The following is a 26,220-nucleotide window of genomic DNA, read 5'->3' as shown; positions in this document are numbered from 1 at the left end:
CTAGATTGAATCCCTGGCTGTAAAAAATACAAACGCGCATGCGCACAGAAGGGTGATGCAATGATGCGCAGGCTCTCAGGGTGGCTCTCTTTCTCACCACTCAGGTTCGGTGCTCTTGAGCCACTGTGTATGGACCAGATCGGGACGGCTCCTCCTTTATGCTCTGCTTCTGTGTGTGCTGCTGTGCTCTCTTCTGTCTGTCTCTCTATCTCTGACTGTGTCTCTGCACTGTTTCTGTCGTCTCTCTTCTGGTCTCTTCCAATCTCTCTTCTTCTGATGTCTCTCTCCGGAGCCCTTCTGCTTCTCTCTCTGGAGCCCTTCTTGCTCTCACTTCTGACTCTGACCCTTACTTCTGATTCTGACCCCTACTCTGATTCTCTCTCTGACTCTGATTCTCACCTGCTTTGCTCTTACAGTCTTAGTTTATATAGCAACCACATAGGGTGCTGGTACAAAGGTGGGTTGAACATTAACAAATCAACAAAGAGGTGCAAAACCACTCTTCCAGGAGATTAACTCAAGGAACAAATCTCATCTAAAGAGATTACTCCAGATTACTAGGAGATCCGCTTAAGTGCGGGATCCTATACAGGGTGTGTTACTTTCTTCTTTCATCAGGGATCCCATGCAGGGTGTGTTACTTTCTTCTTTCATCAACTAGTAATCCACTTAAATAGTTATAGTAAATTTACTTCTAATATTTCTAGCAATGTCAATCTGTATGAGCACAGTAAGAGATATATCAAACTTAAAGTTTGGTTCTTCCTGAGGGCATCTCACTATATTTTCTAGACCACAGTCCTCAAGTCCGGTTAGTCTTCCTAACCCCAGCAGGGTCCTAGTCTCGTCGTTACTTTTGAATCATGACAGCATTTGTCTATGACTATGCTCTCAACTTATAGTTGAGTATTGTGGCGCTTTGGCCTGGCCCATTTCGATGCCAGGGTAGCTCACAGTTTGCCCTGGGTCTATTCCATCTCTCATCGGGACCCTGCTTTTGGGGTGCTAGGAACTAAGGGCAACTGAGTCGAGAAAGCAGATGCCCAGGAGTAAATATTATTGGAGTCAATCAACTCCAAAGTTACAAGGCATAATATTAACTGTCTTCCTCTGTCCATACAGAAAGGACATTGCTTTAAGGTAAACTAAGTTCCCTGTGGCAAGGCTAAAAGGACAAACCCAATGTTATCCTACACCTTGTGCTATATATTGTTCCCCGAACCCCATCAGGAATGATTCCTGAGGACAGCCCTGAAAAGTTTTCAACTGCCAGGTTGAAAACCCCAAAACAAAACAAAAAGAACATGTGATGGGTAAAAGATAAATATTATGACTTCAATGCCAAATCAGTCCCAAAATATTGTCATCCATATCTAAACAAATTAATATTAAAAACCCCAGTGAATTTAATGATAATGTATTAACATGACAGTGGCAATGTCTTTGTTCACTAAACACTAAGTACAAATCCTACAGATCTAATGTTAATTCTCACTCAATAACAAGAACATAAAGTAAAAAATGGTATGTATAGTTATAATTTCTAAATATCAATGGAAAACAAAAGGCTGAGTTTAAAAAAGTTGTTTTCTATTTATTAATTTGTATAGTAAGACTGCAGAGCTATTTCTGACACCATACCAATATTACACACACATGCACACACACACACAGACAAAGAAGAGAGAAAATGCATCCAAGTGATGTAATTATTATGTCAAAATAATTATGCCCAGAGGACACAGTACTGAATTCTTTGGAATAAACTTCTTCTGTGTTCCTTTCCTTATCCTTTATGTCCCCATTCATGGTCTAGAATAGTTTTCCATTTGCTTCCTCAGCTTGGGACAGGACATGGCAGGTGGTCTCTTAAATCAAAACAGTTGAGTAGCCTCCTTAAACTTAAGAAATATGTGAAAATCAAATATGAGTAGTTCCCAAAAGACTTTCTGGAGTTGAGGATTAACTGAACCTCTCAGATTGTGTCATTTTTGCAAAAAGACAATACAGGATAGAGATGCCACATAACTTTACAACAACCTGGCTTCATGCTTTCTGACTTAGCTTCCCCATTAAATTTAAGGGGTAGAGAAGTCTCACTTGGCCAAATTTATAAGAAATATAACGTCTTTTCCTAAATCAAATATGGGCTTATATATTTTTCTGATCAAGAATTCAATTTTGGGGGCTGGAGTGATAGCACAGTGGGTAGGGAGTTTGCCTTGTATGTCGCTGACCCGGGTTCAATTCCCAGCATACCACATGGTCCCTCAAGCACCAGGAGTAATTACCAGGAGTAATTCCTGAGTGCATGAGCCAGGAGTAACCCCTACGCATTGCCAAGTGTGAGCCAAAAAAGCAAAAAAAAAATAATAATTCAATTTTGATGTCCAATATGCAGTTACTTTCAAACATCTTTGCATACATATGCAGGCAAAGATAATTATAATTAATATATTTTGATGATGGGTGGGAATTAATATTAACAATAATCTATTTTGTCATGAATTAAATAACAGCATCTTTTAGACACAGGGATTCAAATATATTTTAAATTTTGAAAGAATACTTACGGTCTAAATTGACTATTGTAGGTGTGGTATCACCTTCACCTGCAAAATAAATAAATATAAATTCAATTACACAAACTTCCTTGACATAGAAGAAAATCTGTATGCTAAAATCTAAATACCCATGAATTTTATAATTTTTGTAAATTATTGATATCTTATTAGATGATAAAATAAAATAGTATTTCTTTGAATAATATATCTCACTCTAACTAGGCAATGTTAAAAGTTTATACCAAATGATAATGGGTGATCTGAGAGAAGTCCTTTTTCACTACTCTGAAGGAAAAGTACTCTCATGGTGTTCTTTGATGGGTATTGGCTAGAATCATACAGCTGGCATTAAAGAGCTAGCTCAAGACGCTCAATGTTACAAATCATGATTACTCCACTCAATATCACAAAATATTTATTATTGTTTGCAGAAGGTTCACACAGATACTTTTCCTTAAACTTTAACATAGACTACTTTTATTTTTCATCAATTTTAGTTTCACATTTAATTGTTGAGGGTAACCAAAAACATCATATTCCCTCCAGGAATTCATCAAGAGTAATAAAGATAGAAATCAATATTTTCCGTGGAATGTGGGATAGCAAAATATAGCCATGTTTTCTTAGAATATTGCAGAGATTGGCTTTTCTATGTGGTAGCTCAAAAAAGTATTGGGGAAAGAGAACACTCAAACTTCATAACTTAATCCTTTTCATAAAATCCCTTCTGGGGTTTAATTCACCAAAGAGAAAGAGTCAAAAGTTGTGAGGATTTGAAAATACTTAGAGCCAATAATGAATGAGGCAAAAGATGTTTCCTGGAATTTGATGTCTGACTATTCAAAATTGATGGCATAAAACTTAGATGCCCAGAACTCAAAGCAGCAACAAAATAATAAGGTCTATGGATTCCATTGTCATAATGCATGTTTGATTCTTTTTATAATACATGCTACAGAGATTTTATTTATGCTCATTTTCCAGGTCCAGGTATTTTAAATGAATAGAGTAAAGACAAACATAAATTTCATCTTTTTCCTTTTCCTTTATCTTCTCTGGGGAGAGACTTTTTTTCTTAAAATGAGCTGAAACCAACATTTTAGTTCATTAGAATTTGATGATAAATGTGGTCATTAAAACATCAAGACTATATCACATTATATTACAAAAGTCAATTACTTAAAATTTTTACAAAAAAAGCCCAAAAAACAAAAATCAACTCTAAATGTTTATTCCTTATGTTGCTGTAACAAGAATGTTCCTGGCAATGTTATTGCATAATAACCTATTTCTGAGCATCAAGTAAATAGATAACTAAGATACTTATTTCCTTATCATTGCTCAATAAAATATTTTAATACTTGAAAGTGCATACAGAATCTGAATTTGAGGTCTTGATAATAAATATCTAATGCATAATACACTTATTAGTTTCCTGTGAACAATTCTATCTTGCATTTTAATATAAGTTCAAGATCAGATACCTGGAGGTCTGAAGATTCTAGTTTAGTAGATAGGTTATGATTTTTTAAAAAATGATTTCAAGTTCTCCGTAACATGCTTTTGAATTTAGCTTTTAGGCAGTATGGCAAAAAACTATGTCTCTAAGCCTTCACTTACAGCTTCCTTTGCACTATCTTTAGCACAGTATTCAAATAAGAAAAAAAAAAGACAATACAAATAATACTCCATATTGCTTCAATATAAAGTTAGAGACAGAAAATATGTCTGTCAATCACAAAGTTTTACTTATGAAAAACCTTGGTCAGTTTGTGCATGTATGTTTATATACCCTCAGAAACAAATACAAACTTTCACTGAAAACAAGTAAATATTTCAAAAAAACTTATTCTTGGGGGCCAGGAAGATGATGCAAAGAACTGGAGCACATACTTTGTATGCAGGAGGCCTGGTTTGATACTCAGTACTGTATTGTCCCGAAAGCAAAATTGAAAGTCATTCTCCCAAGCAGCAAAGCATGGGATAGCCCCTGAGCACCTGAAGAAAACAGTATATCTGAGGCCAGAGATCTAGTTCAGTAAGTAAGGTGATGTTCGCCTTGCACTCAGCTGATCCAGATTCAACCTTCGGTAGGTCCACAGATGATCCCCAAAACCCAAACAGGAGTGACCCATGAGCATAAAATCAGCAGTAAGAACTGAGAACAATAGAGTGTGGACCAAACTCATCATCATCATCATCATCATCATCATCATTGTCACTGTCATCCCATTGCTCATCGATTTGTTCAAGTGGCCCCAGTAACATCTCCATTGTGAGACTTGTTGTTACTGTTTTTGGCATATCGAATATGTCACGGGCAGCTTGCCAGGCTCTGCCATACTGGCGAGATACTCTCGTAGCTTGCCAGGCTCTCCAAGAGGGACGGAGGAATCAAACTTGGGTTGGCTGCATGTCCCAAGTCGCTAATTTCTAGGGTGCTAGCGGTGTTCAGTGGCTTCCAGAACTAAACCGAACAAAACTTGGTCACAGGTAGGTATGTATTTTAACCCACATATTATCTCTCCAATCCCTATATATGTGAATTCTTTGTTTCAACACAAGTCAAAACTTTATGAACATCACCTATATCTTCAAGCAAATATTATGTTCCCATTCTCATCTTAAAATTTTGTGTAAATATATGTTTATTGAATTATCATTTACAAATTACTCACATATTAATCTCTATAGAAACCAATTGAGGGTAAGAAACATTGTTTATATATTGAGGATGTTTTATAGGATTTTTCATATAAAAGCATTTCAATTAAAAATACATAAATGGATAAATAAAAGCACAGTACACAATAAGCAGCAATTATTGTCTAAGATATTGTACTTGAAGCTTTTACCTACTTTGATACCAGTAGTTAACACTTGAGATTGTTCTAAGGTCCACTGTGTATTTATATGAAAAACATATGGTATTTCTAGTTCTTCATTTTAGCATATTTGATCATCTTAAAAATCTTAAATATTATTTTTCAATCACTTTTTAAAGTAAAAACACATTTTTCAAAATATAAATGTATAGTGTGAAAATGATATATACATTCTCTGTGGCTAAATAAATAATTACAATGTTGATTTCTAAAGATAAATTTTATTAGCCTTTCATCAAGAGGAAAATGTAAATAAATCCTGGTTATAAATATTTATTACAAATATGACAGTGTAAAAATATTTACTGAAATTAATGTTCAGAATATATTGAAAGAAATGAGCTATCTGCAATAGCATTTAATCAAATACTAGAAGCACCTTAAAGTCTTTCAACAGCACATTATTGACTTTTAGTTTTAAAATGTTAGTTGAAGATATTTTTTGAAAACTTATAAATTATAAGAGCTGTGTGTCAGTTAGGTTTATAAACTAAATCATAGTTCTCTGGGATTCTAGGGAAGTGTTTTGCTCTTAACTATATTTTTTATGTTCTAATACAGCCAGTTGCAGATTTTACAAGTCTAAAATTCTATCAGTTTAACAATATAAACAGTTTTAAAGTCAAATTGACTCTTATTCTTCTTTCTTTATCACTTAATATTCTATGATCCTCCATTATTCTTAGTAGTGGAGATAAGGGGAAGTAAGCCAGTATTTAGAAAAATAATCCTCAAGCCACTTTAAAAAAATTATATTTCCAGAGATAGATTTGTATGCTCATTTGTTTTAGTGTTAAAACTTGAAAGATAATTTCCATGAAAGAGCCTTTATAGGACCTGCATGATTCTAACATGGAGAATAAGATGGGCATTAAAAATATGCTAATCACTTTGAAATGGTATAATTGTAGCTGATGAAATAAGAATGATAATATGAAACGTATCTGCAAACAGATAAGCAATTTATTATTATTATTATTATATTATTATTATTAATAATTCTTGATTAAAATTAGGAAAGTCACTGTCACTGTCATCCGATTTGCTTATCGATTTGCTTGAGCTGGCACCAGTAACATCGCCATGTGAGACTTGTTGTTACTGTTTTTGGCATATTGAATACGCCACGGGTAACTTGCCAGGCTCTGCCATGCGGGTGAGATACTCTCGGTAACTTGCTGGGCTCTCCAAGAGGGGCGGAGGAATGGAACCCCGGTTGGCCGCATGCAAGGCAGACGCCCAGGAAAGTTCCATATAAAATAACAAATATACTTGATCAACATATCTGAGAAGTTTTATTTTATGTTAAAACTTTATGAACTAGTGTTTCTGCTGTAGTTGACTATTGATTTCTTTAATTTCACATTAGTGCATATTTACACACTAACTCAGATTTCTTAGGACATTCCAGCACCCTACTCCCTGCACAAGTGTCTGCTTCCCTCCACTACCATCGTCCCAGAGTCCCTCCCCCTCTTCTGTGGTAAGCTTTCTACTGAAGAATAGTTCTCATTTTCTGTTACCTTCTGGGCATTGTTATTCCCCTACTGTGATTTCTGTGTTCCTCTTGGAGAGCTCAGCAAGCTACTGAGAGTATCCCGCTCACCTGCGGGGGGTGGGGGGGACAGAGCCTGGCAAGCTCCCCGTGGTGTATTCAATATGCCCAAAACAGTAACAACAAGCCTCAGAATGGAGACATTACTGGTGCCCGCTCGAGCAAACCGATGAACGATGGGGTGTCGGCAATCAAACCCAGGTCGCAACATGCAAGGCAATTGCCCTCCTACCTCCTTTACTCTCTCTCCAGCCTATTTTAATATTCTTTTTTATGGTGAGTTTTTAAAAACTTATTTTAAAGAATTTGTGAGTGTTTTTTCCTCACAGAAAAACTATCTTAAGCAAAACTCTGCTTTTGATTTTTGCTTTTTGAGGAGTGAGGGGGAAAGGACGGGCTATAATCAGCAGAGTCCCAGGAACATATGGGGTATCAGGAATCAAAGCTGGGTCAGTTGAATACAAGGCAAACACCTTCCCCACTGTACTCTGTCCTCCTCTTAAACAGGACCCTTAAAACAGCAATATTATATAAAATAGTGTTTAAAAATGCTTTCTACAAACAGTGTTAACAGATACATAATATACTAAAATGGCCTCTTGCCATTGAAAAACTTTTTAAGAAGCCTGAAGACATTCTTCCATTTCAGAACATTATTATATACTATTGTCGATACTTGATGCAAGTGATTTTTGAGCCCAAGTCATATCTGGCAATGTCTGGAGATGTGTTGACTGTTGTGACTGGAGGGATACGCAATGGATAGAATTAGGAACACCAGTAAACATTGTACAATGCACAACGCATCCTCCTCCAACCAGATTTATCCAGGCCAGACTTCAATGAATGCCAAGACTGAAAAGCCCTGATTCATTTCCTGAAGTTATTTTCAGACCAGATTTCTAATTCACACTCAAAGTAGCACAGTACTGAAAGAGCCAAATTATTCAGGACCTCATCAGATTTGTCATAAATAATCATTTCCTTCTTCTCAACCAAGTAGGTGAAAATGGTTTCTTCTATTTCCATGATCTCATTTTTATCTTATTAGTAAGTTTAAATGTTGTTTCTATTTATTGACTAATATTTGAGATGACTCTTTTGTTTATAATTGTTTTGTATTCTAAATATAAATGAGTTAATTTATAATGAAGTATGTCAGACATACATGTAAAATACAAATTTTTTTTTTTTGCTCTTTGGGCCACACCCAGCAGTGCACAGGGGTTACTCCTGGCTCTGCACTCAGGAATTACTCTTGGCAGTGCTGGGGGACCATATGGGATTCTGGGAGTTGAACCCAGGTTGGCCTCGTGCAAGGCAAATGCCCTACCCGCTATGTTATTGCTCCAGCCCCACAATACATATTTTTTACTCTAATGCACTAAAATTCTCTTAACTACATCATCTTGAGCTCAAGGAGGTGGGTAGAATGTGCCAGACTTCTTGAACTAGAGAGTGACTAAGGGGATTAAGTTGCTTAGCTGGTTAACAATGAACCATGGTTTGATCCATGGTGCCACATATGGTCTCCTACTTCCCCTAACAATGCCAAGAGTGACCTAAAATTTACCTCCCCAACCCCAGAGAAGAAAGTTCCAAGTTTATAATCTTGGACTAAAGAACTGAGAAGGAAATGGAAGCCCTATGATCTCAACTCTGTTTATTGGTCTGTTAGTGGACTGGAGACTCTACAGAGAGCTCTGCTATATTCAGAGGCTGAATAGGTAATATGCTGGTAACAGGTTAGTGTCTTTCTAGCTCGGACATTTTAAAATCATGGTCATTTATTGCATCTGGCTTCCAAATGGGAATTTTTAAACATACGCAGAATTTTTCCTTGTCAGGAAGAAAGATGAAACGATATGTGTGGATGTGTATTGCTGTTCTAAGTAGCTCGACCCACCTATATTATTTGTACCTCTGAAAAAGGTGTCAATGGGAAGAGATGCAGCATATTTTACACATGTCACCTAAAAACCTGGCACTAAATATACTTACAACGAGAAATAGGGCAATAATCCCAAGGAATGAGAGGATTCCCCGTGTAACACCAAGGACCATGGGCATCGTCATCAGGATTTCGGCAATAATTCTTATTCAGCTTACTAGCATCTGGTTCCCAGAAGATGTGTCTGCATAAACAATAAGCTCTGAACATCACAAGATACTCATTCCATCCAAGAGAAACAAAATACTACTGAGAAGATACAATCTTAAAGCATAACTTTCATAGAAGATAAAACACAAGCTGCAAGTTGGTGTGAATATTGGTGATGTTGTTTGAAATTAATTTGTTTTTAATTTCTAGAGTTTAGGAACATGTCCTCTAAGCTAATAATCAGAGATTTGGGTTGCATACTTACCATAGATGCAATGATAAGCTACTTTGTTCCTTTTTTATATTTAATAAATACAGAACTATGGTAACAAAGCTATTATACACAGACATTAAAAACACTGTATAAACAAGGACACAGAGCAAAGAAAATCAAGGTTATAAAAATGCTAGAAGATACAAACTACTGCAAAAATACCTCTTCACATCTCAGAAACTTTACAATTCACTATCCTCCTCATGTCACAGTTCAGGAAGAAATACTAAGAGGACTAATAATATGCCAGCAAAAAAATTGACTTCTAAAATGTCATGGACCATATAATCACAAAATGTAGTTAATACATGATAAACACTTTACATATTACATAAAATCTCATTTTACATCTTGAATTTATTATAAAGAAAAATATAACCATGCCCACTCAGTATTGATATTTACTTTAGTTTACATAAATTAAGTCAAATTTTACATTCTGAACAAAGGGAGAAAAAGTTTGCATGTAACTGAATTTGTTTTGAATTATTAAGTGCTACTTACTATACTTGAATGTAAAGCATGTATCATTTATTTAATTGTCAAGAGCTTATATACATAGCCTTTGGGTCTATCTTTCCAAACTCAAGTTTATTTTCTGAACCAGTAACAATAGCAAACATATCTATTTACTGCATGCACAACCTACTGAGACAGATTATGCTCTTAAGAAAACTAAAGTTTGAAGAACTTAATTTGTTCAAGGTCATATGGCTTAGTAGTTGAGCAAGAGTTTGAATACATAGTTCTTTCATGAATCAGTGTTCAAAACCAGCATGCAATTCCACTCTCATACCCAGTTTTAGTTTTTTCTTAAACCAAAATGGTAACAAGCAAGTAAATCATTCACTGATTTCTATTCGAAGTGATTCCAAATGATTTTTATTGTTTAAAGAAGTCAAACTCAAACTCAATGAACTAAGAGCTGATACTCATATGGTTCTTACATAAATGTGACATACATTTTTTCAGTGTATACTGTTAAATTTTTAACAGTTGGCATGGGTACTCTGAGGTGTATTGGAAAGATGGGATAGTCTTGCCATCTTTGTTGATTTCTATATTATAAATATTTTGACCATCAATAGGCTGGAACAAATATAAAGGGACTGAGCAAATGCTTTGAATGTCGGAAGCCTGAGTTCAGTGCCCAGTATCTGAGGTCCCCTGAGCACTGCCCGAGGTGACTCCCACCACAAAGTTAGTAATATCCCCAAGGCATGGATGAGTGTAGTCCCAAAACAAAAATATTTTCACTATCAAAATTAACTTTTGATTTAAAATCATAAAGGCTGACTTGGGATGGTTCAGATAAAATGGATATAATTATCTCCCAAAAATCTGTAAGAGCTGGATCCATTCCCACTTTTTAAATTAGTGCCTTAAAAATAAGTGTCAATTTAATTTTTATCATTCTAATACTTAAAGTCTTTTTATTGAGATTCTTAAAAATTCTTCTAATGCTAAGGATAAATTGCTAACTAACAGTTGATAGGATTCTATGTCTACTCTTTCCATTGGAGAGTTCTTCCTCTTATGACCTTGACAAAATTATAAGATACCCCAACTTAGCAAAATTACATCTGCTTTTCAAACATTTCAGTGTTCAGGTGTCTTCACAAGGTATTTCTTCTTTCTGGTGTACTTTTTCTTTTATTCTCTCTTTTGTCCAACCCCTACTTATATAGCCTAGCTTATGCTCCATCTTCTATGAAGTCTTCTTTGCTATCTGAAACTCAGTTGTTACTTTTTGTTGGAGTGATTTGCTTTTGGTTTGGAGGCCACACCTGGCAGTGCTAAGAGCTTACTCCTGGTTCTGCACTCAGGAATTACTCCTGGTGGGGTTCATAGGGTTATATGGGGTGCTGGAGATTAAACTGGATCAACTGCATGCCAGACAAGCACCCTGCCCACTGTACTATCTATCTGACCTCTAGTTGACACTTTATTGCACTTGGTTTCCTTTTATTAGGGTTGGGTGGGATGGTGGGTTTTGGCCAACATGCTCAGAAATTACTACTGACTCTTTGCTTAGGAGTTACACCTCTGGAACTCAAGACTATATTCAGTGCTGGAGTTCAAACTGGAGTTGGCAGCATACATCCATATATCCTAACCCCATTTTGTCTCTCAGATCCCACTATTCTACACTTCCATAACATAAATTATGCTTTCTTTCGTGGACTTCATAATATTGATACTTGCTGTTTTCTAGCATTTGTGATACAATGTAAGAACCATGAGGAAAGAATCTTGCTTATTTTTGTAGTCCTAAAGCTATAGTGTACAATACAATAGCTATTAACTTATGTGACAACAGAGAATTGGTATAGAATAGGCACAAATTCAGAGGTGATCTAATTGTAAGTATATCACATATATAATATATGCAGCAGATATGTAGCACATTGAGACTTCATTATGAAAAAATTAAGACCTTAATATTTGTCTATATTAAGCATTGAAAATAAAAGGAGATATTGGATTAATAAGATATGCTATTAAAATTAACTTTTACTAATTATTTTTATTTAATTAATGTGGCTAAAAAAGGAGACTTAAAAGTATAGTGCAGTTTGCATTTATAATTGCCTGTATTCATATTAAAACAGCCTTAGAACTATCATTATTTATTTGTGAAGCACACTAATTAAAATTGTATCATCCAGTAGTCTGTCACACTGGAAGAGAGGGCTTTAAAATTAAAATAGCACTGCTGGCAAAATGACTCAACTTCTATGAGCCTGTAAATTCTTATCACACATATAGAAATATTCTCCATATGGGAATGTGTAAATTAACTACATTCTAAGTACTTGGCCAAATGTCACTAACCTTTATTCTTATATTTCAGTGCATTTATCCCACAATACTTATTAAAAATATATTTTATATTACATTTTACCACATTTCCCTTTGAATTTCATGTACACTAACTCACTCTATCGGTAGTATAAAAAAATGGTCACTTTTTGGGAAAATTTGTCTAAATTTTTTGTTTTCTATACATTTAATTTCAAAATTTACATGTCTAAAATAAAGATATAAATACAATTTTTTATGTTTCAGTAGTTAAGTAAATATCTAAGATATGTATATAAATGCAAATTATATTTTATAAATTACTAAGTATTAAGTAATTATAAACACACTATATAGCAGAAACTCTTTAAATACTATATTTATCACTTAATGTACATGATCTTTCAAATTATTGTAAATTTTTTTATGTACATATATCCTCTTTATTGTGTAATCTTGAATATGGAATCAAAATACATGCCAACTTTTTGTTGCTAATCCCTATAGTACCTACCACAGTATACGAGTAAAAATGTACTAAATCAAATCACTACTCAAATGTTTACCTTGCAATGATATATAAGATAACAGAAAATAAAATGTGAATATGAGTTTACATATCTGCTGTTACCACTACAAACATTATACTGAAAGAAAGAAATTTACACACCTGTGTAAGTCTTCCATGTTCTTGCTCCACATTGAACATGTGAGTCCAGATCGTGTTTTGGATAAATTCCCCATATAATTTTTGCCATTCCCACGATAACAATCTAAACATAAATTATATAGAAAGAAGAACAATAAATACTGGAAAACATACAACAAAACTTTCTTTGGTTTGTTTGCTTTTATTTTTTGACCATACCCAGCAATGCTCATGGCTACGTTCTTGGCTCATGAGTTGAGGGATCACTCCTGGAGGGATTCAGGGGACCCTCTGCAGTGCCAGGGAAGGAACATGCAAGGAACATGCAAGGCTGACCTAGGTCAGTCACATGTAAGGAATATGTCTTACCTATTGTACTATCACTCATGTTACAAATGTATGAATTCATGAATACTGATATTGACATTAAGATTTAAGCAAAGCACTCTGAAATCATGCAAGTCAAACATTAAGATAACTCAGATTAATGTATACTTTTAGCCAATTTTTTCTTTTCACAGATGAAAATGTACACATCAGATTAAATATGTCATATTTGTTTTAAAAATGAAAGAGTGGCAATGTCATATTGCATAAGTTTTTACAGAGCATTCTAGGAAAATACCTGAAAATGAAATGGATATGAGGTACGAGACTGCTTGAAAAATTGCAGAGAACACATAGTTGTTATTGGCACAGAGCAGTCAAAATAGATATTGGCCAGAGATGAGGTCAGAGAATAATTGAGCTATAATTGCACTAGACTCGTAGAAAAATGAAGCGGCTTAAACTGTTTCAGGATAAACTGTTAATCCTGAAGAGAAGAAACCTGGGCCAGAGAGATAGTACCATGGCCATGGTACTTGCCTAACATGCAGTCAACTCAGGTTAAATCCCTCGTACCCCATTGTGTTCCCCGAGTCACGAGTGATCCTTGTGCTCAGAGCCAGAAGTAATCTCTGAGTACTATCAGGTGTGACTCCCAAAACAAAGAACAAACATTTGTTACATGCATTCACATCTTTTAACTTTTTCATCACTGCCATTTTTCATTAGCAATTCTGAATGCAGTTATAGAGGATGGAGGGAAAGAGTCTCCTTTCAGTCAGTTTCCCTGTTCTTTGGCAGATTTAAAAGGTCAGTTAGAAATAAATTTGAAACCAGTAATTAAGAGGTTGGGTACCAGCTGGATCTTCTGTTTCTGTCTTGCTCTCCTATTTGCTCTTTTAATTTGTGAGGGTGTGGGCAAATGAGAACAACTGCTGTAAAAGCTTCTGCTTTATATATACACACACACATAGATACATATATATAGTATGTATATTATTTATCATATAGAATATTATATATAAACTGCTATATGAGCTTCTGATTTATACTATATATATTTAAACATAATAGACATTTATATAGATAATTCTAGAAATATATTATTAAACAAGTGCTATTAGATTTTTTATAATATATTCTTAGAAAAAGAGCAGCTAATAAAATATGAGAATTTAGACTTTGAATGTTAGCATGTTACTATTGATCAACTCATTTAAGTTTGTACATTAACAAATTAAAGATCTGGGGAGACAGTACAGAGAGTAAGGTACATGCCTTTCATGTGGCTGGCCTGAGGGGTCCCCAGCACCACATATGATCCTCTACCACTGAGCAAAGCCATGAATACCCCTGAGTACTGCCTGATCCAAAAACTTCCCAAGATAAACTAAAACTTAAACAGAATACTTTTAATGTAACAAGTCTCACATGGAGACGTTACTGGTGCTCGCTCAAGCAAATCAATGAGCAATGGATGACAGTGACAGTGACTTTTAATGTCGGTGTGCTTTTACAGAAAACATTTTATAATCAAATGCAATTTTCTTTGGTCTAACATGAAGAGTGTTTAATGGTCACCTCTTAAATATGGGATAACACTTCAGAATAATGAACAATGTTTTAGTTTATTTTGGGTTTGGGGTCATAATCAGTCGTATTCAGGGTTTACTCCTGACTCAATGCTCAAGGGGTTTTATGTGGTGCCAGAGATTCATTCAACCAAAGTGGGCCACATGTAAGGTAAGTATCATAATTTGTATACTATAGGAATTTTTTATACTATTCTCTGGCTCAGGAAAAGTATTTTATTGTTGTTACTTATTTTTGTTATTAGTTTTTTGCTTGTTTTTTTTAATGTAGAACAGCAACATAGCCCAATTATTCTCTGACTTCATCTCTTGCCACCTCCCTTGACTGCTCTGTGCCAATACAAATATGTGCTGTCTCTCCAAGTTTTCGAGGAGTCTCTCACCTCATACTCTTTTCATTTTCAGTTTCTTCCTAGAATGATCTTTTAAAATATAAGCACATGGCACAGGCTACTTCCTTACTTGTTACATGTCTTCCTTAAAATTTAACTTATACCTAGCAAGCTACCGAGAGTATCCCACCTGCATGGCAGAGCCTGGCAAGTTCCCCGTGGCATATTCATATGCCCAAAAGAGTAACAATGATGGGTCTCATTCCCCTGACCCTAAATAGCCTCTAATGCGGCACTGTTGGGAAGTATGAGTAAATAGAGGTTGCTAAAATCTCAGGCTGAGATGAATGGAAATGTTACTGGGTCTGCTCAAGCAGATCAACGATCAACGGGATTACGGTGATACAGTGATAAAAATTAACTTAGACCATCTAAGATCTTCCCAAACCATTTAAATATAAAATAGCAATAACCAGTCTCCTATGCCCTGGGCATTTTTCTTTCTAGCACTTACCACAAATAAGTGTCCTCACCACCATGCTTGTTTTTCCTGTTCTGATTGCTGAAAATTAATTCCATAAGGACTTTGTTCTATTTATTGATTTAACCCCAGTGCCTAGAACTGTGTCTGGAACTACTGTATATGCAGATAAATGTTGAGCAAATAAGTGTATTTAAAAAATACATAAGACACGGTGAGTTTGTTTGTTGACCAGCATCACCAGTGCAACAAGAAGTAGAACTTTTGATGTTACGTGAGTCCTCAAAGACATTTCCTCAGAACTGAATCAAGCCCATATTGCAAAAGGTCAGCGATTACCTTGTCCACTTGACACGTCACATTTTGGAATTTGGGAACAGTAGCCAACTCGGTTGTTTGGATCAGTGGTAAAACACCAGGGTGACTCAGCCCCGTCTGGATTTCGGCAATAATTTTCTCTTAGGTCCCTAATGAGAACAAGCATGTTAATGTAAGTGGCTGAGTTCTTCTCATTAGTGTGAAGTCATCACTATTATATTTCTAGAATCTCAGAATGTACAGAGATATATAAACAGAGTTCTAAGTTTTGGACTTAAGGTAGAGCAATTTAGAATTCAGTATATACAACTGACACTGACTGCATGAATGTAATAAATGCTGCCAGATATCAGTATTCTTTTCCTCTCGGTGTCTGAGAATTTGTTACAAACACTTCTGCTTCCTGAAAGAGAAATAGTATTACATTCTTCTAACTCATTCTCAGACTTGGACTCCTAACTTTTGGAATTTTTTAAAAACTAGCCTGTTATTTATTACACTTCTCTACTCATATATAATGTAGAACAAAGTACATCCCTTTTGGCAAAAGAAAAGTTATTATGAATAATCATTTTCTACTCTCCTTTAAAATAGCAGTGAACCCCTTTAAACTTTTTACCACAAAAAAGAAATATTTCTTCTTTAAATTTTGCATTTATTTGATTTATTTAATTTGTTTTTTTACTTGCTAGCTACAAAGTCATTCTTTTAATTTGAAGGGATTTTTTGCCACATCATATGATGCTTAGGTGACCACAGAACTAAGCTGCATGTAAGGCAAGCATCTCAAAACCTATACTATCACTCTAACATAGTAGGTTTTTCTTGAATAAGAAATCTACTTAAACTGGACCAATAGCACAGCGGGTAAGCATTTGCCTTGCATGCAGCCAACCCGGGTTTGATTCCTTTGTCCCTCTCAGAGAGCAGCTTAACAAGTATCCCTCCCGCACGACAGAACCTGGCAAGCTACCTGTGGCGTATTCCATATGCCAGAAACGGTAACAAGTCTCACGATATTATTGGTGCCCGCTTGAACAAACTGATGAACAACGGGAGGACAGTGCTACAATGCTACTATAAAATCAAGGCATAATTATAACAAAACTACTACATGAATTGTCAATATAGGACATGTACATTTTTTTATCAATTATTAACTGGACACTTAAAGTTCTAAATAAGAAAAAGTCTTTACTAATATTCTCTCTGTGTAAAAGGCTTTTAGCCTAATATAAGGTTCATGTTGAATAAAATGTGGAATTTATGATTTACTTTCCTGAACTTCTATTTGACTTGAAGCAAGCATATTCTTTCCATAAATCCCCCTAATAACCTAACTAAATTGATATTCAATATTATAAACTACAGTATTTGCGTCATTTAGGTCCAACAGAAGTACTATACTTTGATTAATACTCAAAGGGATCATTAGAAAATTAAAATGATTTAAGAAAGAAGCTTGTGTTTGTCTTATAACAAAATCAAAAATACTATTTAGTTATATTGGTCCTGACAAAAGCTGTATTATTGATGGTTGTGAGAACACTTATTTCTAATAGTTAAGATCATTATACAGAATGTTCATTATTATAACTCATATTGCAGTTCTTAGCCTTGAAAAAATTTTTTGACTAGAAAAGTTGAATAAAATAAACCATTTATTTTAACAAATTAGTATTAGCTAATGTTTTAAATTTAATGGTACAAAATTTGTGCAATGGATTTTGTATAATATTCATACAATTTTCTTTTTAATGAGTAATAATAGAGTTAAATTATTTTAGCTTGTTAATTTTTTTTCTTTAATAATATAGGAGTACTGCTATTTACTTAGCTTGTTAATTTAAAGGAACAAAATAAAGATGAAAAGTTATCAAAAACCTTTATGCTAATTCCTTTTTTTTAATGTATATTTGATGGGAGGCAAACTTTATGCTCAGGTCTTGCTCAAAGGAACCTGGGGTGCGGAGATCAATTCTAGGGCTCCCACATGCAAAGTATGCACTCCAGAACCTTGCTATCTTCACAGTCCTAAGTCTATTTTAAAACCTGTATCTTTAAACACTTCATTAATCTAGATTAAGCAAGAATGAGGATTGAGTTTTGTTCAAGCATTTTTCTTAGTTATCCCTCTTCCCTCGAAGAATTATTTATAATTACTTAGACAAATTGAGAAGTATAAGATTCATGTGGATTCATCAAGATAGTATTTTTCATCTCTAATATTTAAAAGTGGTGTCATTTGTAAGAAATCTAAAGGATTACGGCAAATATGGCTATCCAGCTTACTACTATTCTCTGCCTAACCACAGACAGTAACTCTGAGAAAAATGTTGAGTTAGATTTTTTCAGTTTTAAAACACTGCCCAATTTTTCCTTTTGATATTTATGTGTTTTGGGTTATTTTGCCAAGTAACTAAGAAAGGATGGCTTTTATTCTGGTAAAATGAAACCGTTAAACCATTGAAAATTACATTTCAACTATGAAGTATATGAATCAAATGCCCATAAACATTTTCCCTGGAAAAAGTATAAGATAAGAAAAGTTTCACTGGGTATTTAACATATAGGTATTCTTATTTAAGGATAACAGTCTTTTAAAGTTAACAGTAAAATAATAGTCACACTGTTTCATTTTTCTTCATTAACAAATATTTGGTTTCTACAATTTTTATTGCTGAGGTGGGAAACACATGGATCTGGAAGAAAAAGTGTTGTGCATGAAATGAGAAAAACAACCCCAGAATGACAATTATACATGTGTTATTATTATGCAATAATAAAAGATGGATATGTACTATCTAAGCAAATATCATGAATTAGCTAAAGAAAAAAAACAAAGCCATAAAATACCTCTCCTCTGATGGATAGAACAAGTAGTAATCATAGTTCTCCATCTTGAAATGTTAAGTTCTCTTATTAAAAGCCAATTACATAAGCCAATATATGTTATTTATAGTTGCTATTTCAACAAAGTCACTATGAATGACAGGTGTGTTACACATTTTGAAGCAATCATTTTATGTTCCTCATAACAAGGTGGACAATTTAAAAACATATGGCGCTGTGGCCATGTCTGCCTGACAAGTGGTAAATAAAAGCAGCAATGGCAAAGGCATGACCTATAAAACTGATATGCAAGGGCAATTTCATTGATGTGATAGACCCAGACAGTTCTTGTACTCCCATGCTTCGTAATTCAAATCTAGAAATAATAGACATTCACATACAATTTTTCAAGTAATTTTTGGTTCAAAGCTACAATTTTATTAAGTTGCAATGTTGGCTGATCAAGTATGCCCCTTCGTATAAGAGAAAAATCTCCCTAAAGTTAATTTGAAAATTTAAGAAAGCAGTATTTTAAAACTTGCCTGATCATAATTGCCATGACTTGTGATTAAACCAACTGTGATCAGAAACCTAAGGATGTTGACAGTTCGCAGTTCTGGTACTGTGAGCTAACTCAGAATCACCTAGGAAGCCTACTAAATAAACGCATGTCTGAGATTCAAGCCCCAGATTTAAGAAATTCTAGTTTTCGGGGGTCTGGGAATGTGAAAGCACATTTCTTTCATGTATAAGGCCCAGATTTGATCCCCAACACTGATGAGAAGGAGATTAAAAAAAAATGAGTCTCTGGACCCAGTCGTGCCTGACACCCATGAGATTGCTCAGTGTTCTGAGACAGGCAATTATAGAGCCAAGGATAGAACTCAGCAACAGATTATATACCTTACACAAAGAAGGCCCAAGTTCAATCCTTGGCAACTTTCAAAAAAGTCTCTGGATTCATGAACCTGCCGTTTAACTCCTGATTGTTCCTGGGATGAGGACATTTTAAAGAATTCTTACAAAGATGTAAGTAAAAAGTAATTCCTTGGTCTCATTACCCCCAGATCTTACAGAAATTTATATTCATCCCATTTACTCACTTGCACTTGAAATTTTCAGGAGTTATGGAATGCTGGTGAGGATACTGGGAATCCCAACGTTGACATGGGATTCCATTCCAGATGGTATTGATGGTGCCCCGGTAACCTTCGCCTTGACCTTGAATACATTCAGTTGTTTCCACTGGGACATCCGTGTCATTCACAGTACTGTGAGCTATTAGCATGAAGAAATATAATTTTAAATAACACCCTTCAACTTTTCATCTCCCTCTTGGGTCCATTTGCAACTGGAAACCAGATTTTTTTATTATGTAAGTTTTTATAATAGAGTACACTAAAAATTTTATTATTATGACTGTCACTCAAGTTAAATAAGGCAACGCAATAAACACAACTATGAGATTTCCCCATTTATAAAATAGAGTTGTCTAACTCATCTTTATCTACACTAGTTTGAAAAAGTCTCATCTATTAGTACTTGAAATTCCAAACTCTGCTTAAACATTACCTGTAAAGGTTCTCTACTTTTAATATTTAATTACTGCATACATTTTCTACAAAACACTTTAGAAATTGAAAAATATATAAATTTATATAAGACAAATAAGGAGATTAAAAACACTTTGCTACAAATTTTGTCATAAAATGATAGGAAGTTCAGTGAGATAACTAAAATGGTTGAGTACATGCCTACTACTTATAAAGCCCTGAGTCTGATAGCCAACACCGTGGGTATCACAGCACAATGGTGATGGTCACAGGAACAGCCTTGGGGTGACCCTGGTGACCCCAAAGCACTGCTATGTCCAAACTCCTGATTGTAATATAGGCTGCTTATCACTAGGAGTGGTCCGGGGCTCCCCAGCAACAGCTAGGTATGAACCCTTTAAAAATAGTAAGGTAAATAAAATCAATGTTAGTCTAGACAATTGCTATCAAAAATATTTATAATTATTTCAATCTCCAATTTTTAAAAAAATTTTGCACTTGTAAATTTATCTGGGGTTGGGATGGGAAGATTGAGACACATCCAGACATGCCAGGATGGAGCCAGGGTGGGCTACAAGGCAAGCACCTTAATCCCTGTGCTAACGCTCCTGCCCCTTCAATTAAATTCAAAACACCAGACTAGTATATTCTTAAAAAAATTATTTGGAGGCATTTTACTCCTGTTTTCCACAATAACATTTATGCTGAATAAATAATATTTCTAAAATGAATTCACTATTGTATTTTAGGTTGTATTGATTTAATGCATACACTAGTAATGATACTTTTTATGAATTTACTCCACTCACTGAAATATATTCAATACTATTGATTTTTTTCTTTTTTAACCAACTAATTAATTTGAAAAGACAAAACAGTTGTTCCAGATAAAAGTTATTTCTTGGGACCGAAAGATAGTACAGCCGGTATAGCGCTTGCCTTGCACATGGCTGGCCTGGGTTTAATCCCTGACACCACAAGCACTGCCAAGAGTAACCCTTGAGCATCACCAGGTGTGACAAAAAATAAAACAAAAAAAATTACATATTTCTTGCTTTATTCTAGTCCAACAACTTGAAAGCTCTATCATAAAGATCTTAAAACTCAATGTAAAAAGTTTGAAAGTGAGGAGTTAGATTTTCTTTAAAAAAAAAACTTTTATCTATTTAATTATTAATTGGTTAATGGACCACACCCAGCTATTCTCAGAGATCACTCCTGGCAGACTTGGTAGACCATTGCCATGCCTGGAACAGAACCTTGGTCAGCCGCCTGAAGCAAATATCCTACCCAACATTCTATCTCTGGCCTCAAAATTAAATTTTCAACACAAGTGATCCCATTGTTTTTTATCTTTAATTTTTTCTCAAGGAAAAAAAGACCTCAAAAATTCTATAGAAATTTAAATTTGTATACTTTGATACAGAGATACTTTTCTAAAGCATATAAAAATGTTAGTTTTTCAACCATGAGAAGCCAATGTTATTAAGTCCCAGTTACCTCTATAATTTCAGTGGTCATACAGGATATCTCTAGATAAAACTCAAGTAGACATCTTCTAAAGTTTGAGTAACTATCTTAGATTAATCTTTTCTGGTACAGGTGTACCATTTCTTCAAGGGTGTAGTCAGAATTAGACATGTCATCAAAAGTGACGGATGTCTTACGAAAGAAGTATGTTTCATATTTATTGGTATATATTATTTTATACCAACTCTACAATTCCATAATATATTTTATTCTTACAGATAAGTATTACCTTATGCAACTGAATGCTTAGTTTCATAGTGTTCCATGAAAATTTACTAAAGCCCTAACTTACAATTATTCTATGAATCTACTTGAAAGGGCAGAGGGATAACCATTTCAACTATGTTGTATGTATAGATTTCCACAAATTATCTTTAAAAACTTTTCTTCAGTTGATTTTAAATGTGTTCAGTTTTTTTTGTGTGATTTCAGTGAAGAAACGTAACTGAGAAATACCCCCAAGTAAGAGAAAATTAAAATTTTCTTTTGAAGAGAATAGGGCCAGAGATTGAAGCCTAAAATGGTCAGTGAGAGGTGATGGCTTAGGGATTAAGTTATATTGCTATCAAAAATATATATGTATATATATATGTGTGTATATATACTTGTTTATATGTACATATATAATCGGTTCTATAGAAATAAAATTTATTAAACTTAGAAATATTTTATATATACAAAGTTATTGATGATTAACAAATCCTATATGATTTGGGGGCCTTACCAAGCAGTGCTCAGGAAGTTGAGGGGTTACACCCAGAGCAGAGATACTTGGCCAATTGGACCAGAAAGTTTAATGCGAGGGCCCAAGGATGTAGGCCTGGCAGTGCTATGAGTCACTGCAGCACTCTAGCACCATAATCCCATTTTCATCAATTTGCTCAAGCAGGCACGAGTAACGTCTCTATTGTGAGACTTGTTGTTACTGTTTTTGGCATATCCAATACGCCATGGGTAGCTTGCCAGGCTCTGCCATGTGGGCGGGATACTCTCGGTAGTTTGCCGGGCTCTCCGAGAGGGATGGAGGAATCGAACCCAGGTCAGCCGCGTGCAAGGCAAACACCCTACCTGCTGTGCTATCTCTCTAGTCCATGCATCACTATAGCAGTGTGGAAAGGTGCTTGGGGGCAGTGTGTGTGTGTGTAGGGGGAATATAGCAAGAGATGTGTTTCTAGGGATCAAATCTCCTCCTTCAAAGAATGTATCCATGACCCCCATGCTATCTCTCCCACTAAGTCATCTATGATTTTAATATTACCTGAAAGACTTAGGTCACTTAGGTAAAATATTACTGAATATTAAGTCTTAAGTCATTTTTTTTTTGCTTTTTTGGGTCACACCTGGCGATACACAGGGGTTACTCCTGGCTCTGCACTCAGGAATTACCCCTGGCGGTGCTCAGGGGACCATATGGGATGCTGGGATTCGAACCCGGGTTGGCCGCATGCAAGGCAAACGCCCTACCCGCTGTGCTATCACTCCAGCCCCTTAAGTCATTTTAAAGAGACTAAGCAAATATGTGTGAGTGTCTGTGTGTCTGTGTGTTTATAGGGAACTTGTTTAAATAGTGATGACTCTAAGATAAATGGTAAAGCTTTCTATTCACATAGTTTGTTATAAAAGCAAGTAATTATCCCTAGAATTTTATCCAGTAATGCTTTACTGTTTTTGTTTTTATTTTTCGACCATTAGTTGTGTTCAGAGCTTACTCCTGGCTCTGTGCTCAGGGATCTCCTCTGGTGGATTCCAGGGACCATATGGGATGCTGCAGATCCAACGCAGGTTGGCCATGAGCAGCGCAAGTACTCTGCCCACTGGTCTCTAGTTTAAACTTTTAAAGAAGAAATGTGTTCATTTCATTTTTCCAAGGCCATGTGCTCATGGGCAGCAAACCTATAACCTGAGGTCAGACTCAGAGTCTAGAAACTGAAGGCAGGCCAGAGACCAGGCAGCCATAGAAAAATATTTCCATTTATCTCATGAACTTTTGTTGTTTGCCAGTTTCCCAATTGTGTGTGTGTGTGTATGTGTGTCATTTGTTTACTGCTTACCCAGTGTCCTCAAACATTATCTTACTCTGTGAACAGGTACCCACGAAACTTAATTGTGATGAGTCTCAATGTCAATCCAGACCACTTTGGCCTTGTCATTGGCCCATCATACCCCACTGAGAACTGAATTGAAGACTAAGCCCATCAAAGACAAATATAATGTGCTTCTTGAATACTATTATGATTTGCTAAACACAAAAATAATGAAAACAAATGTTGTTGGGAGCCTGTGCTAGTTAAATATTAAGAAAGTTCTTGTCCTGGGGACGTGTTCCCTACAGGCTGATTTATAGAAACCATTGTCTTGGAGTTACACATTCTAAGGGCTGACTTTCTTGTTTTTCTGACGGGCTCTTTCCCCATTCTTGTGGCAGAACATGCTGCTATGTTGGACCACTATATAACCAAGGTAAAATATCACTGAAACTATGTGACTATAGAAAAACATCATTGATGTCTTGAAACCCAGGACATTCTAAATTTATGTATCCTCAACATCCTTGAATATTTTTCCAATGTATGCTTCCTTCTAGAGACCTATAAAAGTCTGTTGCTTGTTCAATAAAGACGCTACATGAGCATTGCTTGTTCAGCCTTCCTTACTCCTTGCCCTTCTCCCTTCACCTTGGGGACCCTTTTCGACTTAGCCTTGTGGGACGCAACAAAATATAACATTTAAGTATGATCAAGTGTTTGGTCATTACTTAATGAAATTTCCAAAAAAGGAAGCAAGCTGAGAGGGTGGTTTTGTTTTTTTTGTTGTTTTTTGGTTTTTTTGTTTTGCCTTTTGGGTCACACCCAGTAATGCACAGGGGTTACTCCTGGCTCTGCACTCAGGAATTACTCCCAGAAGTGCTTGGGGGACCATATGGGATGCTGGAGATTGAACCCAGGTTGGCTGCAGGCAAGGCAAACACCCTACCCACTGTACTATTGCCCTGGCCTGAGAGGGTGGTTTTATCTTTCTATAAAAGCAGCTCAGAGTCAAAACCTTGTCTGTGTGGGAGAGTGTAAAATCTTATGCCTGTAGTATCAATATAAGATTATAACTGCTCGGGGCTGGAGCAATAGCACAGCGGGTTGGCATTTGCCTTGCAAGAAGTCGACCCTGGTTTGATTCCCAGCATCCCATATGGTTCCCCAGGCACTGCCAGGAGTAATTCCTGAGTGCAGAGCCAGGAATAAGCCCTGGGCATCACCGGGTGTGACCCAAAAAAACAAACAAACAAACAAACAAACAAAAGATTATAACTGCAAAACTCAGTAACTGTGGGCAACCACATGATTATAAAAAAAAGATAAATTATAAAATGAAAATATAATAATGATAGTTTTCTAATTTGAGGGCAGAGCTTAAAAATTAGAAGAGTTTCTGAAAAAAAGGACATCATTATTACTAAGTCAAAGTAAAGATCACTTATTTTAAAATATCAAGAAAAATATTTACCTGCTCATTGATCCATAAAAACTTCAGCACTTCATACAGAGTCCTGAATTGCTAGTACTAACTTTGTATCTCAAATAAAAAGTATGTCAGTAAAATTTATTTAAAATTTTTTACTTCTAAAAGTAGCATCAGAAAACCCTCATCATTTGAAATATTATAATGAAGAGGTTGATCTCCTAAACTTGTACTAAATTATCTTGAAGATATTAGACATTCAATAAAAAGAAACAAGTCAAAATACTTAAAATAAAAACCAAATATTTGGACTTGAATTATATGCTTTACTTGATTCTAATTTTGAGGTAAAGAACTAAACCTTTTTGCAATCCCCACAATTATAGAACATAAAGCATTACTGCACATTAGTAAAATGCAAATCATATTGAATAAATAGAATTTTTCTTGGACCTTAACATGTATGTTTTTTAATATTATGTTACTGTAGTGGAAATTCCATCAGTCTGTTGCATTCTCTCAAAAAAGCCTAAATTACACATACAAAAGAACAAAAGTAACCAGTGCTGGTGTGGATATGGGGAAAAAGGAATGCTTTTTCACTGTTGGTGAAAATAATATGGACAGTCCTTCAAAAACTAGAAATTGAGCTTCCATATGACCCTGCAATACCACTTCTGGGAACATATCCTGAGGATGCAAAAAAGCACAGTAGAAATGACAACTGTACCTATATGTTCATTGCAGCACTGTTCACAATAGCCAAAATCTGGAAACAACACAACTGCCCTAAAACAGATGACTAGTTAAAGAAACCTTGGTACATCTACACAATGGAATACTATGCAGCTGTTAGGAAAGATGAAATCATGAAATTTGCTTATAAATGGATAGACATAGAGAGTATCATGCTAAGTGAAATGAGTCATAAAGAGAGGGACAGAGATAGAGGGATTGCACTCATTTGTGTAG

At 35.2% G+C, this 26,220-nt stretch overlaps 1 protein-coding gene across 1 annotated transcript in view; it reads right to left on the bottom strand.

The window, feature by feature from the left end:
* HGF (hepatocyte growth factor) overlaps positions 1–26,220 on the bottom strand; it is a 74,646-nt gene that overhangs the window by 12,649 nt on the left and 35,777 nt on the right. The window contains exons 8-12 of the mRNA XM_004602142.2: positions 19,816–19,990; positions 15,902–16,029; positions 12,852–12,954; positions 9,006–9,139; positions 2,574–2,612 (exon numbers count right to left, since the gene is read on the bottom strand). Of these exons, the coding sequence (XP_004602199.2) occupies positions 2,574–2,612; positions 9,006–9,139; positions 12,852–12,954; positions 15,902–16,029; positions 19,816–19,990 (579 nt within the window). The remainder of the gene's footprint in view (positions 1–2,573; positions 2,613–9,005; positions 9,140–12,851; positions 12,955–15,901; positions 16,030–19,815; positions 19,991–26,220) is intronic.

Source organism: Sorex araneus, chromosome 1 (genome assembly GCF_027595985.1).
Source record: "Sorex araneus isolate mSorAra2 chromosome 1, mSorAra2.pri, whole genome shotgun sequence".
Classification (NCBI taxonomy): domain Eukaryota; kingdom Metazoa; phylum Chordata; class Mammalia; order Eulipotyphla; family Soricidae; genus Sorex; species Sorex araneus.
Note: the sequence above shows the minus strand (reverse complement) of the source record. Positions and strands in the feature narration are given on the sequence as shown.